The sequence below is a fragment of the Ascaphus truei genome, unplaced genomic scaffold, assembly GCF_040206685.1.
Source record: "Ascaphus truei isolate aAscTru1 unplaced genomic scaffold, aAscTru1.hap1 HAP1_SCAFFOLD_2719, whole genome shotgun sequence".
Taxonomy (NCBI): domain Eukaryota; kingdom Metazoa; phylum Chordata; class Amphibia; order Anura; family Ascaphidae; genus Ascaphus; species Ascaphus truei.
In genome coordinates, this window is record NW_027455663.1 from 1 (window position 1) to 15,000 (window position 15,000).

The 15,000-nt window shown below is 45.6% G+C and overlaps 1 protein-coding gene across 1 annotated transcript in view; it reads right to left on the reverse strand.

Moving 5' to 3' along the window:
• Positions 1 to 2,362: 2,362 nt before the first annotated feature.
• The window catches only part of LOC142481493 (C3 and PZP-like alpha-2-macroglobulin domain-containing protein 8), a gene marked incomplete at both ends in the record, with an annotated part of 29,816 nt that continues 17,178 nt past the window's right edge, over positions 2,363 to 15,000 (reverse strand). The window contains 13 exons of the mRNA XM_075582906.1: positions 2,363 to 2,425; positions 2,528 to 2,683; positions 3,747 to 3,883; positions 4,605 to 4,691; positions 5,144 to 5,309; positions 5,562 to 5,636; positions 6,235 to 6,391; positions 6,475 to 6,556; positions 7,217 to 7,393; positions 8,248 to 8,473; positions 8,924 to 9,222; positions 10,922 to 10,973; positions 14,042 to 14,181. Coding sequence (XP_075439021.1) covers positions 2,363 to 2,425; positions 2,528 to 2,683; positions 3,747 to 3,883; positions 4,605 to 4,691; positions 5,144 to 5,309; positions 5,562 to 5,636; positions 6,235 to 6,391; positions 6,475 to 6,556; positions 7,217 to 7,393; positions 8,248 to 8,473; positions 8,924 to 9,222; positions 10,922 to 10,973; positions 14,042 to 14,181 — 1,817 coding nt within the window. The remainder of the gene's footprint in view (positions 2,426 to 2,527; positions 2,684 to 3,746; positions 3,884 to 4,604; positions 4,692 to 5,143; positions 5,310 to 5,561; positions 5,637 to 6,234; positions 6,392 to 6,474; positions 6,557 to 7,216; positions 7,394 to 8,247; positions 8,474 to 8,923; positions 9,223 to 10,921; positions 10,974 to 14,041; positions 14,182 to 15,000) is intronic.

The window sequence follows — 15,000 nt, forward strand, 5'->3', positions numbered from 1 at the left end:
CCATATTTACAAAGCAGCTATTCCACAAGAAGCCCTATTGACTTGAATAGGCTGTATTTGTTCCAGCACCGCACGGCAGAATGGTGCTAAGTATACATGGCCCTAAATCTGGGTGATTGACAGCCAAACATCAGACACGCAGAGAAATGTATGTCATTATTTAATGTCTCCTTGTGAACACGGAGACTTGGGAGGGGTTTGATTTCTGGCCGCTTCCCTCTGTGTGATATCACTGTTTATTCAGCAAAGAGTTTACACAGGCAAAGCCCCCTCTCTCCTCCCTCCTTATCTTTACTGACTCTAAGGCCGTGCTTACACCGACGGGGAACAAATCAATGCGCTCCAATGCAGCTGCACATAGTTGGCGCGCGGCGCGAGTGCCGCAGAGCGACCGTGCGAGTTTTTCCCTAAGGAAATGTTCATATTTTTTTCATTTGGCGTGCGGCGGCCGCGTCACGTGAGCGGTCCAGCCAATGAGGGCGAACCGCACTTGGCCACGCCTCTCTGTCGCCTCCCAATGTCTCCTGCCTGCAGTGTAGGTTTCGGGGGTGCGCATCGCCCTAGTGACGTCACGGGGGAGCACGCGTGCACTGCCGGACCTAGTCTAATCAGGGCCTAACAGGGACAGGGTGGGCACGAGGTTGAGCAAAGAGAAAATTGAGCCCCCGCTAAAATGATTCTCAATTTCCTAAATAAAACAAAACAGCCTGATCTTTGCTTTATGTCTGGTTACATTTGTTTTTAAAATAAATATATATATATATATTATGTATTTTAATTTAGTATTATATTAATAAATATTGTATGTATACTTATTGAAGCAGTATATACTCAGTTCCTATGCTTTACACTGTTTAGCATTGTGTCTTTACTGGAGAGTCCGTTTAATTAATTATTTAATTATTTAATTAATTTCAGAAAAATATGTAAATGTATGTATGTATGTCTTTATTTGTATAGCGCCATAAAATGTACATAGCGCTTCACAGTAGTAATACATGTCATATAAATAACAAATATAAATAACAGATCATGGGAATAAGTGCTTCAGACATACTGTAAAAGTAACATTAAGGAAGGAGTCCCTGCTCCGAGGAGCTTACAATCTAATTGGTAGGTAGGGAGAACGTACAGAGACAGTAGGAGGGAATACTAGTAAGTGCGTCTGCAGGGGGCCAAGCTTTGTGTCATGTGTCCATGATTATCCAGTGCTACTCATATGCTTCTTTAAGCAGATGTGTCTTAAGGTGGGTCTTAAAGGTGGATAGCGAGGGGGCTAGTCGGGTATTGAGGGGAAGGGCATTCCAGAGGTGTGGGGCAGAAAGTGAGAAAGGTTTAAGGCGGGAGAGAGCTTTAGATACAAAGGGGGTAGAAAGAAGACATCCTTGAGAAGAACGCAAGAGTCGTGATGGTGCATAGCGAGAAATTAGGGCTGAGATGTAATGAGGGGCAGAAGAATGTAAAGCTTTAAAAGTGAGCAGTAGAATTGAGTGTGAGATACGCGATTTAATCGGAAGCCAGGAGAGGGATTTCAGCAGGGGAGACGCTGAGACAGATTTAGGAAAGAGTAGAGTGATTCTGGCAGCAGTGTTTAGGATAGATTGTAGGGGAGACAGGTGAGAGGTAGGAAGGCCGGACAGCAGGAGGTTGCAGTAATCGAGACGTGAGAGAATGAGGGCCTGAGTCAGAGTTTTGGCAGTTGAGTAACAGGGGAAAGGGCGTATCTTTGTGATATTGCGGAGGAAAAAGCGACAAGTTTTAGAAACGTTTTGAATATGAGAGGAGAATGTGAGAGAGGAATCAAGTGTGACCCCTAGGCAGCGTGCTTGGGCTACTGGGTGAATGATCGTATTTCCAATAGCAATGTGGAAGGATGTAGTAGGGCCAGGTTTGGGAGGTAGTATAAGGAGCTCTGTTTTTGCCATGTTAAGTTTCAGTCGGCGGATGGCCATCCAGGATGATATTCCAGAGAGGCATTCAGAAACTTTGGTCTGTATAGCAGGTGTAAGGTCAGGGGTTGAAAGGTAAATTTGTGTGTCGTCAGCATAGAGGTGATATTTAAACCCAAAAGATGTGATTAGGTCACCTAGAGAGAGTGTGTAGAGAGAAAAGAGAAGGGGTCCCAGGACAGAGCCCTGGGGTACCCCCACAGTGATTATATATCACATACTGCTTATATTTTACCTTCCTATTGTGAGTGTTTTTAATCCCCCTATCCACCCTTCCCCACATTAAATGTTACAGTGTTACACTATGGGGCGTGCGCTCTCTGTTTTGTCTTTCTCATACATATATATATATATATTTTTTTTTGGCAGGCTGCCAGGGATTGGACCTTCAGTGTTCAGTGTGGTTTTCTTACCTGCATTAAGCAGCAGCCTTCCCCTTTAGCGCTAACAAATAAACCGGTTGGGATGGTGGGGATCTGGATATGGGAAACACAGAGGCAGTTATATGCGGGACATCATGCAATATTAAGGCCGCGGGGGCATTAACCTTTTCACCGCCGGAGAGGCCTGCAACTCACCACTGCCGTCTGCAGAATCTTCTTATTGTGCTTGTTGAGCTCGAAAGTCTCCTGATAATCCAGGTTGGTCGATGCCAAAGATATCGTGAGGTTGACGCCGCCAACGTAGGAAAGTATAGCGTACTCGGCGAGAGACTGCAGCGCTACACAGGTGTCCTATAGATAATATATATACACACACACATATAAGCACACACATATAAGGACACAGGTGTCAGAAGCAAATCAGGTAGGTTAGAGACAGAGCATATACAGATGCACACATGTAATATTTATATATACATACACCCATACACCCAAACCCACCGTATATATGTATCCCTTGCTGCAGTGGAGCACTGTATGCTGGGGTGATAATGGTGAAAGGTAGGGTTGCAGACCTGTCTAAGACAGGTGTGCACAAAGTTTTTAACCTGCGCCCCACCTGCCTGCTCGCGTCCCCCCCCCCTCCTCCTCGGCGTCAAATGGTGTCGCTGGGTCGCAACGTGACGTCACATGGCAACGCAACGTCATTTGACGCCAGTCACCATGGTGACGTGCCGCCGAAGATCAGATAGGAGAAGCTTCAGAGGCCTCGTGCGTTCCCCCCCGGCATTTCATTTAAATGCCTTGGGGAAGAGCGCGGGACCTCTGTAGCCGCCGTACCCCCTGAAAATACTGCCACGACCCCCACTTTGCGCACCGCTGGTCTAAGACATGTGAATGTGCTCACAAGTGATATTTTTATTGGCTATATGCTTAGGGTGGAGGTTTTTTGTTGCCTTTTTTACCCGCCATAACTTAAATAATGTATATGTATATATAAATCTATACATATACAGTATATAACATAGGAGAACAATCAGGGCAGGTTTAGGTAAATATTATATATGTATATATACATACACACACAGGTCAGGTGTCATAGATAAGCAGGTAGGTTTAGGGACAAAGTATATACAGATACACACATTTAAATGCGTCACACACAAGCAAGACAAACTCGGCAACATGTGTCCAAACACAGTACAGTAAAATCTTCTGTAATCGTCCTTTACAATCGTAGCATATAAATACGTAAAAATCCCATCAGAGACGTACTGGGAAAGGTACATGCAACAGAGACGTACTGGGAAAGGTACATGCATCAGAGATGCACTACGTTTCCCGACGCGTTCCGCCTATAGTGTGCAGCTCTGGGTAAAGATGATAGATATACACACACACACACATATCTTACCTGCGTGGATGAAAATCCTCCCAGTGCGTTGCGCTGCTGGGAGAGCCACTTAACGACAGGCAGAGCAGAAGCCACGTCTCCGAGAAGTGTGTACGTGAGCAAAGCGTAAGCCGTCATTTCCACTTCGGCGGAAACCACTGGGGAGCACAGGAGGAGAGAAGCAGAGATCTCAAGCGTCGCCGACCGAATAGTGGAGAGAAGCTTCTTTCTGCACATTCGAACCCCTTCACTGCAAAGCAATGTGTTACTCGCCCTTCTGGCAGTGAAGGGGTTAACAGCCCAACCCCAAAACGGAGAACTCTATTAGGGTGCCTTAGTGCTGTTTAAAGTGGCAGTTCCACATAGCAGGCACAAAAAAAGTTAACTTCAGAATCTGCTTCCTAAAACAGATTCAATCCCCCTTTAAAGTTTCATTTTCACATATTTGCTTCCCGTGTAAAAAAAAAGCCTGTGTCTACTTTCTGATTCCTTCGAACATTGTCGGGTCATTAATTATTGTTCTTTGCCATTATCTCTGTAAACTAATTACACAGCCATCGTTAGCCAAACAAAACACCACAAGGGGAAACGTCTGAACCAGCCTTTTACCTGCATGTACGGTTTGCAAAACGCCTTAACACAAAAGAGACGAGTTAAAGATTGTAAAAACTCTACAAAGCACTTGGTTATTATTCAAAGTTTGAAACATGATCTTAAGATGCTTAAACTTGTCTGATGTGTTTTAAAATCAATCACCTACATTTCAACCTATAGAACATGCTACTGTTCACTTTGATCCTAGGAGGCATGGACGTTGTGTCGCAGGCGCCTCTGGCACTGAAAGGGTTATTTAATAGAGTGCAGTGAGGTGCTCGTTACCTGACTGCGAGAGGCCGTCGTTAAACCCCATAAAAGTGTCCTCCTCTGTGGCCACGGTCCCCGTTAAACTCCAGTGTGTGAAGCCATCTGTAAAAAATAAAGAGAACTATATTATAATTATTAGCCACAGAGGGACACGCAGACGAGTCTGGGCCCTGGTCTGGGGTTAATGAGAAGGTCCACATGACAACACTGCATGTCCTTTGTCACTGTCCCCTCTGCTCCTTCTCAACGTGAATGTCCCTTCTGTCTATGACCATGCTTTGTTCCTGTTCTTTCTGCACTCTGTGCCTGTCCCTTCTCTTCGTGTCTATCCCGCGTCTCTCTCCAATATACACGTCCTTCCTTCCGAATGTCCCTTTCTGTCATTGCCCCCATCACTGACCCTTCCACCACTTCTCATCCTAATGGTCCCTTTCATCTGTGACTACCTCACACCTTTGTCCCCTTTGCTTATCCATTCTCCGTCACCCTACTGTGCTTTCCACATTTATACCAGTTTCCCAAGCACATGGGGCCTGTCAGAGAGCCAACCGTGCCTTGCGTTATAGCCATGCCATTCATTTTACGGAGAGCCACAGGCGCGTAAGTGCTACGCAGCAGCGTCAGGGCATACGCCGTCAGCGCCGTGGTGTAAGGGTCATCTGCCGAAAATAGGTGGGACTCTAAAAACAGCTTCGCTTTAGAGACTGCAACTCGTTCTTCCTAGGGATGCAAAGTGGGCGGATATCGGTAAATGCGTCGCAGGCACAAATCACACAATATTATTATTATTATTATAACAGAACAGTAAAGAATCCGAGAAAAATTCACTTTTTTTATTTTTATTTAAACGAAGTAAGGCAGCTTAGAAACTCCTGCGGGGTTTAACACTTAGAGGTTTGGGTCAGGACGGTAAAAAGGAAATGTCATTTTAGCCAAAGTCGGCATCACAAGGATCCAACCGCTCGCTCTCACCTCAGAGGTGACGCCGGTCTCCAGCAGCGCCGCCGCTACGTACGCGGTCAGAGCGATCTTCCCGTGATTCCCTCCCTACAACAGGACGTGAAGGAAAGACAGTAACACACACACAACGCTCCTCATGGCAAGAAATGTTACACACGTTATTATTATTATTATTCAATGGCAGTGATAGCACAGAATAGCCGCCATTACATACTTATACACAGACATATCTACTACTATACATTATACGTACACAGACACACAAATACAGTATATAAATGTGTGTACATATACACAAACATGTATATCTATAGCTACATATTATATACAGACATGTATATATACACATATATATATATAAAAACACACACACACACACACAGTGGGTCCTCGCTTACCGACGGATGCCTTATCCGACGCCGCATAATGCAGTATGACGGATGCATTATCCGACATCAGACCCGCTTATCCGATGGTCGCCGCTGCCGAATAACATTGACCCGCAATCCCACGGCGGTTTGCGGGACGCATTCCGTTGAATAAGCGAGGACCGTATATATATATATATATATACATACATACACATATATGTAACACTACGTTACAATTTAACTGAAGGAGAGGCTAAAGCCCCCTACCCTTCACCCCCGGGGTGTTCTCACAGTTCGTTCTCCTGTTTGGTTACCTGGATGTCCTTATTTAGGATCCGGCCCATGGCTGGGAAGGACCCGTCTCTCTTCTGGTGCTGGATGATCCAGTCTTTGGCAGCAGAAAGCTCCCCCGGGTCAATGAAGATGAAACCCCGGGACTGAGCAAAGGATTTCAGCACAAAGGCGGTGAGCCTGCGAGAGGGATGGGTGGTGAGATCACCGTATGTAAGGCGGCACTCGGATTATAACCTACACTACTCACTTTTACTTCTTACCACATACTCCCAGACGAGTCCCTTTCTCCAAAAGCACTGTACGATCCATCCTGCCTCTTGTACGTTAGTTGACGTTGGTAACCTGTATAAAAGTGAGGCGAGGTTACAGAGCTGGCAAGTCCACTCACTAGGGAGGGCAGTTGCACTCAAGAGAAGGCAACCCCACTCAATAGTAAGGAGGTACTCTCCTCTACTCATTGGAAGGCAAGTTCCACTCATTGGGAAGGCAAGACTCAGTCACTGGGGGGGGGGGAGGTAGAAGAGACTCACTCACTGGGAAGGCTGCCCTACTCATTGAGAAGGGAAGTCCCAATCATTGGGGAGAGGTCTCACTTATTGGAAAGGCAGTTCCACTCATAGGCAAGAGAAGTCTCCCTCACTGGGGAGGAAAGTCTCACTCAGTGGGGAGAAAAGTCTCCCTCACTGGGGAGAAAAGTCTCCCTCACTGGGGAGGAAAGTCTCCCTCACTGGGGAGGAAAGTCTCCCCCACTGGGGTGGAAAGTCTCCCCCACTGGGGATGAAAGCCCTCCTCACTGGAATCAAGTTTTTCTCATTAGAATAGATTCTCACCCATTGGAAAGTGCAGTCTGATGATGAGAATTGAGTCTCACTGGGAGGTCACACATACGTGTAACAAACATACACTACAATGTTATAATGTATCTGAAGGAAAAACTGATAACCCCCCTCCCCTAGGGTGTTCTCACAGTCCCCCCAGTGCAGAGGCACCGGGGCCCCCCACCTTGAAGCAGATAATCCACAGCCTCGCTCTCCACCTCTGCACACAGCTGTTTGGTCTTCTGTAGATACTTCAGTACAAACACGTTGGGGGCGAAGTGGATCATATTCTGTTCCCCGCACCCAAACGGCAGCCGCAGTAGGTTATCCAGGTTATTCACAGTGGGACCCATCACATCACCTGGGGGAACGTGGGGGAGGACAAGCCATTGGAAGACTACCCCGTATTTAATGCATTACACTTTTCCAGCTTTATAAAAAGCCATGATTAATCATTCACAATAGGGATAAATAAATAGAGATCCCAGTTTTAGGTTTTAACCCCAAAAAACACTGATGGAGCACCTTGCACCTCCAGTTAACACCCAATAAAATCCAGGAATTAGCATTATTTCCTAGTGACTTCCACCTCTTGTAGCTGCCCAGCCACAGGTAGGAGACAAAGGCCACAGGTATGGAAACTAAGCAACAATTTTTTTTTTAACACTGATAAACACTAATGTTTTAATAGTATGAAAACACTGGGGGGCGGGGGGGGGGGGGGGGGGAATTAAATAAATAAAAAATGAATCCCTAATAACAAATGACCCAACATTAAAATATAGTCATTTAAATGGTATTATTGATGTTGTCTTTACTTTTTCACTTGGTTTGTAATTTATTAAAATCCATAAATCAATTATTTAACAAACAAAAAAAATGTTTTAAATTAGTCGAGAAAGGTTTATCATGGGCTGTGCTACTTTCAAATTGACTTCTTCATAGATGTAATGGTGTAAACAGAGCTTTCCAAACCTCATAGGTCTCTTCTTCACGTGTACAGAGCTTTCCAAACCTCACAAGTCTCCTCTCCATGTGCACAGAGCTTTACAAACGCCACAGGTCTCTCCTTCACATCTACGCACCATTACAGCTATAATATTCTCTCATAATGACCTATTAAAAAGTATCACAACAAATCTACACTCCTTCAGGACAAGACCGGCTGCTTTCAGCTCCCAGGAAATCAGTTTTAGTAATAATATTAATATTGACCTATGATGGATGCAGTGGCTCTCTCAGACCCCGGGATCACGTTGTGAGGGACCCCCAGGGTGAAAGCCTCATTGTGGTTTTCGTCCGTCTCTTCCTTCCGCCATATTTTAAACTCCCCCATGGAGCCCCAGCCAGTGGAGAAGCCGATGAACTTCACGTCCGGTTGCCTGGCCGCTTCCCACTCCACAATCACAGAGTCGTTGGAGCCCTGAGTGCCATATCCTATCTAAGAAGAGACAGAGACGTGGGGCGAGTTGGGTGGTCCACACCGCTCCATGTGAAGGTATATGGGAGAGGGAAACAATCCCATTAGTATAGTGGTTCCCAATCTTTTTACGGAGCCCCCCCCCCCCCCACTCAGGGCCCCAATCCATTTGTTTTGACTTCGGGATTGGTTATAGGTTCCCAATAAATGTATTGAATAAGATCCCACATAGTAATACATCAATTGGGTCATTGATGCTATTCTTTCTATATGTAATTCTATCTACTCCCTTTCTCTCCATTTGTCCCTCTGCCCTCCATGTCCTGTTAATCTGAGTCAAACCCTCCCCCACCTAAACTCCGCCCCCACGTCTGCATTTCTGCATTAGTGCCACGTATGTGTGTGGTTTGACTAAATAGACACACCCCGAGCCACTGATCGAGCCATGATATTCAGGGAGGGCAGCTTTACCTGGATGACACCGTTCTTCCAGCTGATCCAGAAGGCCCGGAACTCATCCCAGGTCAAAATGGAGGCCGTGCTGGCGCTGGACATCGGATCCCCCATCTTACTGGTGGAGATCCAGGTCTTGGAGTTCTGCTGCCCGCCAATGACGATCTCGATCATCTCGGCCATGTCGTGGGGGCCAGAGGACAGGGCCACGTGCGCGTCATTGTGTGCTTTCACTGCCAGCTCAAAGTGCGTCATGCGCTGCGGCTTCTGCACGTACTGATACTCAAACTTGTTGGGCGTGGAAATGTGAATTTTCTCTAGGCCCAAAAAAACACCAAATAAATTCACAAAGAAGCCACGGGCCCAGAGGACCATGGGATGCGATGGGAAATACTGGATGTGTGTGCGTGGTTAGATGGGTAATGGAGGAGAGAGGAAAGAACCCTATGTGATGCACTCAACCCTACTAAATGAAAATAATAAACTTTTATTGGTATAATTGAAAAGAGCAAACATAACAAATATATTAAAACCTAAATGGTGTACTGTGCAGTTATGATGTGCAATCACTCCAGATGACCAGATAGTGTCATAACTGGTGTGACACACAGTAGAATAGAGTTACTGTGAATTATCACAATACTTGTATAGAAATGGTAGGTAAGTATAACCCTGTCAGGTAAGTGGTAGGTATACAAACTACACAAGTATGCTGATACACAGGAGCACTGGGAGCATTGGTGATGCAGCACTGTGTTTCAAGGCTGCAGTAGGGCACATAACACTGCTGCATACACAAATAGCCCAATGCAAACCCATTGTGTATGCAGCAGTGTTATGTGCCCTACTGCAGCCTTGAAACACAGTGCTGCATCACCAATGCTCCCAGTGCTCCTGTGTATCAGCATACTTGTGTAGTTTGTATACCTACCACTTACCTGACAGGGTTATACTTACCTACCATTTCTATACAAGTATTGTGATAATTCACAGTAACTCTATTCTACTGTGTGTCACACCAGTTATGACACTATCTGGTCATCTGGAGTGATTGCACATCATAACTGCACAGTACACCATTTAGGTTTTAATATATTTGTTATGTTTGCTCTTTTCAATTATACCAATAAAAGTTTATTATTTTCATTTAGTAGGGTTGAGTGCATCACATAGGGTTCTTTCCTCTCTCCTCCATTACGCTTACTTCACCCTGATAGCACCTCCCTAGAAAGTCTATTTTGAGCTGAGCAGGATTTTCCCCTGCCCACCCCTCCCCCCTCCCCTCTTCCCCACTGACCGTGGTTAGATGGGACCTAAAATAACTGGTTCACCGCAACTGGTTTACGGTAAGTGGCTTAATGGCGCAGTTCACTGAACCGTGATAATATCAGCTCCGGTGAACCCCTTGTTCCCCCGAGATACACACCTATAAAGCTAGCACTTGTACGTCCACATATTTAAATCCCCTGCGTCATGTGGGCCAACAGGAGGCCGCAACTATTGGCCCTCGTAATGCAGGGAGATTTGTAACCGCCATTTTGTTTCCACTGGAAGGCACGGTACCTGCACTAGCTTTACAGGCAAGTATCTCAGAAACCAAGGGGTCCCCAGAGCGGAAATGAACACGATTCAGCTGCAGGGACCCCCTGCTTCCCGTTAATGAAATTATAATAATTTGAGCAGGGGGCGGGGGCGCTCCTGTAAGGTAACTGGTTCTTAGTAACTGGTCTAAAGCAACCAATTCATTTGAACTGGTTTACAGTAACCGATTTGCTCTTGTGTATGGAGTACCAGTCTGCCTTGAAGGCCAATGATAGGTGAGAGGAGTAATGGAGAACGAGGAGGCAAAGAGGGGCAGGAAGATCAATCCAACCTTTAAAAAGTGGCAGCACTGGCCTCACACCCAGGAGAGGGGGGTTTGGATATTTAGGGAGCGCTTTATTGAAAATGTCGCGACTGGGGATATTTAATTTCTGTTCCATTCACCAATCATAGGAGGCAGGAACCTGAACTTACCATTCGGGCAGAAGAAGACGCTGTACGTATACTCCCGCGCTAAGCCCTCTGGCTGGAGGAGACACAAACGGGTTATAAATAGAGGTTTAATAGCTGCATGTTTTCAAACGTACCCCGTCTGAAAGTTACCAAGGAGAAGCCTCTTAACTTGCTGTTATTTTGCCTTTTTTCACCCCAGCCACACGTCTCATTTAGATTTAAACATTTTTATTTTATTTTATTGAGAGACATACTGATGCAAAAAATATTTTCCCCTGGACTTAAAAGATGGCCGCCACAGTGAATAAGTGATCACTGCCATGCTGGAATGTTTGCCGCATGCGTTCCTGCATGCAGTGTATATACAGCAAGATTCCTTAAATAGCTTCTCAGTCACGCTTCTGAGACCAAAATCTGCACAGCTAATGCAGTTATCTTCAACCGTGACATTAAATATAGCAGAAATTATGGAATATTGTTCAACGGTTTTGACTTTTTCAAGTGAATACATGTAAAAATATGCTAAATATTCGCTCGCACTCCAGAAAGGAGAGAATTTCCGTGGTTTCTCCCCACAAATTTACAAACGTCGGCCACAAATGCTTTGCAATGCCGGCTTCTTAATTAAAGGATCAGATCACCCTAGAGCAGGGGTGGGCAACTCCAGTGCTCAAGGGCCACCAACAGGTCTGGTTTTAAGGATATCCCTGCTTCAGCACACGTAGCTCAATTAGTGGCTCCCACCTGTGCTGAAGCAGGATATCCACAAAGCCTGACCTGTTGGTGGCCCTTTACTGGAGGTGCCCACCCATGCCCTACAGTAAGATTTAACGCTCACCCCCCCCTTTTTTTTTTATAACGTATAGGAAGCAGAGTGGAATGTCTCCTTTGCGATTACATTTCACCCCTACATTTGACATTAAATAGATGAGAAGTAGAGAGACACACTGTGTGCTCATTTGCATGTCATTACCCAGAACCCCTAGCTGCAGGCAGGGGAAGCACTGTTTGATAAGCGATAATGGGGAAAGACAGGGTGGCGGACCTGTCTGAAACATGCAAATGCACCACAAGTGGTATTTTTTTGCAATGCTTTGGGCTACTTCTATTAAATGTGATCATTTTCATGATGCTCCCCGCGACATTTTATTAGCTCGATGTTCATCCTCGAACCTAGACCTTATCATTTCCCTACAGTTGAAGCCAACTGGCTTTCACCAGCTGGAAAATATATTTTTACTGTCAACCCCGCGGGACGAGCCAGTGAGAAAAACATGGAAATAAAAGTCATAATTAGAGTTGTGAAATCTCACAATTCCCACGTTGGGAAATTCCTGGAGAGGAAAACATTTAAGAACAGTTAAATCGGAGGGGGGCAGAAGCTCTGTCCCATCCCAGTAAAGGGAATAATTAAACGTCCTGTCCTTAAACCTAAGGCTAGTTCTCCAGTGCTGCACACAAGCCACGATGCGCGACCGCCGACAAGATTTTTGTCTCTTGGCGCGGCGGGCGAGCATTGGTCACGTCACGGCTGCGGTTCAACCAATGAGGGCGAACCAGCCGCGTGACATCATGGCCGCACCCCCGCCACGCCCCCCCATCGGTTCTCCTGGTCTTCAACTGCAGACCACAGGTCGCGGCTGAAACGGGTGCACGTGCCGCCAGACACAACGGCACCCCTACAGCCGTGAGCACTGGGGCTGTAGCCTTATCCAGCCTTGACCGATTTTTCGTATGACATGTTTAACTCAGACAGTATCCAAAATTTTACCCCAAAACAATCAGAAAATCTACTAATAATTTTAGTTTTAAGGATGCCCGCTGTGTCGGGGAGACTCTGTGGCTGTTATATCCTCTCCCAGAATCCTCTGCCTGTCTCAGCCTCACTGATTATTAAGCTTATGCCTCCCATGTGAGGGCAATGACATCATCAGACTGGAAGGAAAAGGCTTCACCCACCTCACACCTCCATGTTGTTCTATTCCCAGGCTGGGAATAGACAGGGTTTCTCAGAAGGATTTTCTACCACTAAGAAAAATCTAAGGATATTTGAATGGGGGCCTAGGGTTGCCAGGTGTCCAGTATTGAACCGGACTGTCATTTGGACACTGTCCAGTAAAAAAATGAGAGGTAATACTGGACATAGTGACCTGACCGGCTTGGGAGCCGCGGGATTTCCCAGATCAGGCCTGTTGCTAGGGGGCTGGGCAGCATCCTCCATCCTGATTGGCTGCATTACCCAGCAGCAGCCAATCAGTAGGAAGTAACAGGAGCCTGGGGGTGGGGCCAAGGAGAGGAGGAAACAGCATGGAGAGGTGTGTATGTCACCTTTCACCACTATGTCCAGTATTTTGGAGAAGCCACCTGACAACCCTAAGTGAGGCTGCAGCGTATCTGGTGGGAGGAACTTCCAAAAGGAAAGGAAAACATTGATTTAAAAAAAAAAAATTGTTACTTCTTCACCAGTCGTTATGTAACCAGTAACCTCTGTTATGCCTAATATCTTCACACGTTTAGTTCAACAAAATAACCGCCATCATGAAACACACAACGTACAAATATTTTGCTCGAGGCTTATACGTTTTATATATATATATATATATATATATATATATATATATATATATATATATATATATATATATATATATATATATATATATATATATACAGTGTTCGACAAACCTATACATTTGCTCGCCCCGGGCGAGTAGATTTAACCCCCGGGCGAGTAAATATTGGCCCAAGCAGCACACGTTTGGTACTAGGTGGCGAGTAGATTTTTTTGTGTGGCGAGTAGATTTTTTGGTGATTTGTCAACGTGTGTGTGTGTGTGTGTGTGTGTGTGTGTGTGTGTGTGTGTGTGTGTGTGTGTGTGTGTGTGTGTGTGTGTGTGTGTGTGTGTGTGTGTGTATATATGAAAAGAAGGAGAAAAAACAGCAGGAAAATTGACCTCCTACAAATATTTTTTCCTTCGCTATTTCTCCAATGTAAATAGGAAACAGGACTGCAACGTAAACATTCTATTCTCTGCAAGGGGAAGGAGTTCTGAAAGGTGCCGGTTTGAACCCCTTCCCTGCCAGGGAGGCCCGGTCCCTGTAGCAGAGAAGAGATTACGTTCGGACGGCAGACCTCACTTACCTCAACCATTACGCTTCTCCGGACAAAATCGCTTCCAGCCGGGGCCCTCTTCTCTGTATATATGTCCTCTGTGTACTTGTGTTTGAGGCCCTGGGGCCCGTCTGGGAAGCAGTTGATGCCTCCGTAGGCCAGGGCTCTGGCTGGAATGATAAACCGATTGTAACGATTTCAGAAATATTTTATACATTATTATTTGGTCATTTATACAGGGGTCTCAAACTCTGTCCTCAGGGGCCACATCCAGGCCAGCTTTTATGGATTTCCCTGCTTCAGCACAGTCAAAGACTGAGCCACTGATTGAGCCACCTGTGCTGAAGCAGGGATATCCATAAAACCTGGCCTGTTGGTGGCCCTTGAGGACGGAGTTTGAGACCCTTGATGTAGAATCGTCCTGAAACAGCAAGTGACACTAAGTTCTTTAGTTTCTGTTTGTTTCACTGACATTTTTTTTTTAATGCCCTGCAAAGAGTTAAAGGGGATTTCACTCTAAAAGGTCCAAAGTGCACTGATGACAGTGACACGTTTAAAGGGTTGATTGATGGGGGTTTAAGCTAAATCTGACATTTATATGTGTTTTTAAATAATGTTGGTCAAGTTCCAGTGCAAACTGGGTGAGCGGAGACTTGGGAAGGGTTTGATTTCCTCTGCCTGCTCCCTTCTGTCTGATGTTCCAAACAGGAGTTTGCACAGGCAACTCTCTCCCCCTTCCTTTCCCTCTCATCGTTATTGGCTGTCTGATAAGGACAGGGTGGGATAAGGGTTAAGAAAACACTTGGTTGACAAACTCTCCCCCATTCACAGACCCTGATGAAAAGCAACGGGTAATTATTTATCAAAGAAACAAAAGCAACCACAGATTTGCCATTAGCACGGTTATATTAGTTTAAGGAATTAAATTCTTTGAAACAGGTAGTTTTTTGGCTGCATTCTGTATATAGGATTGCACATTGAATGCAATA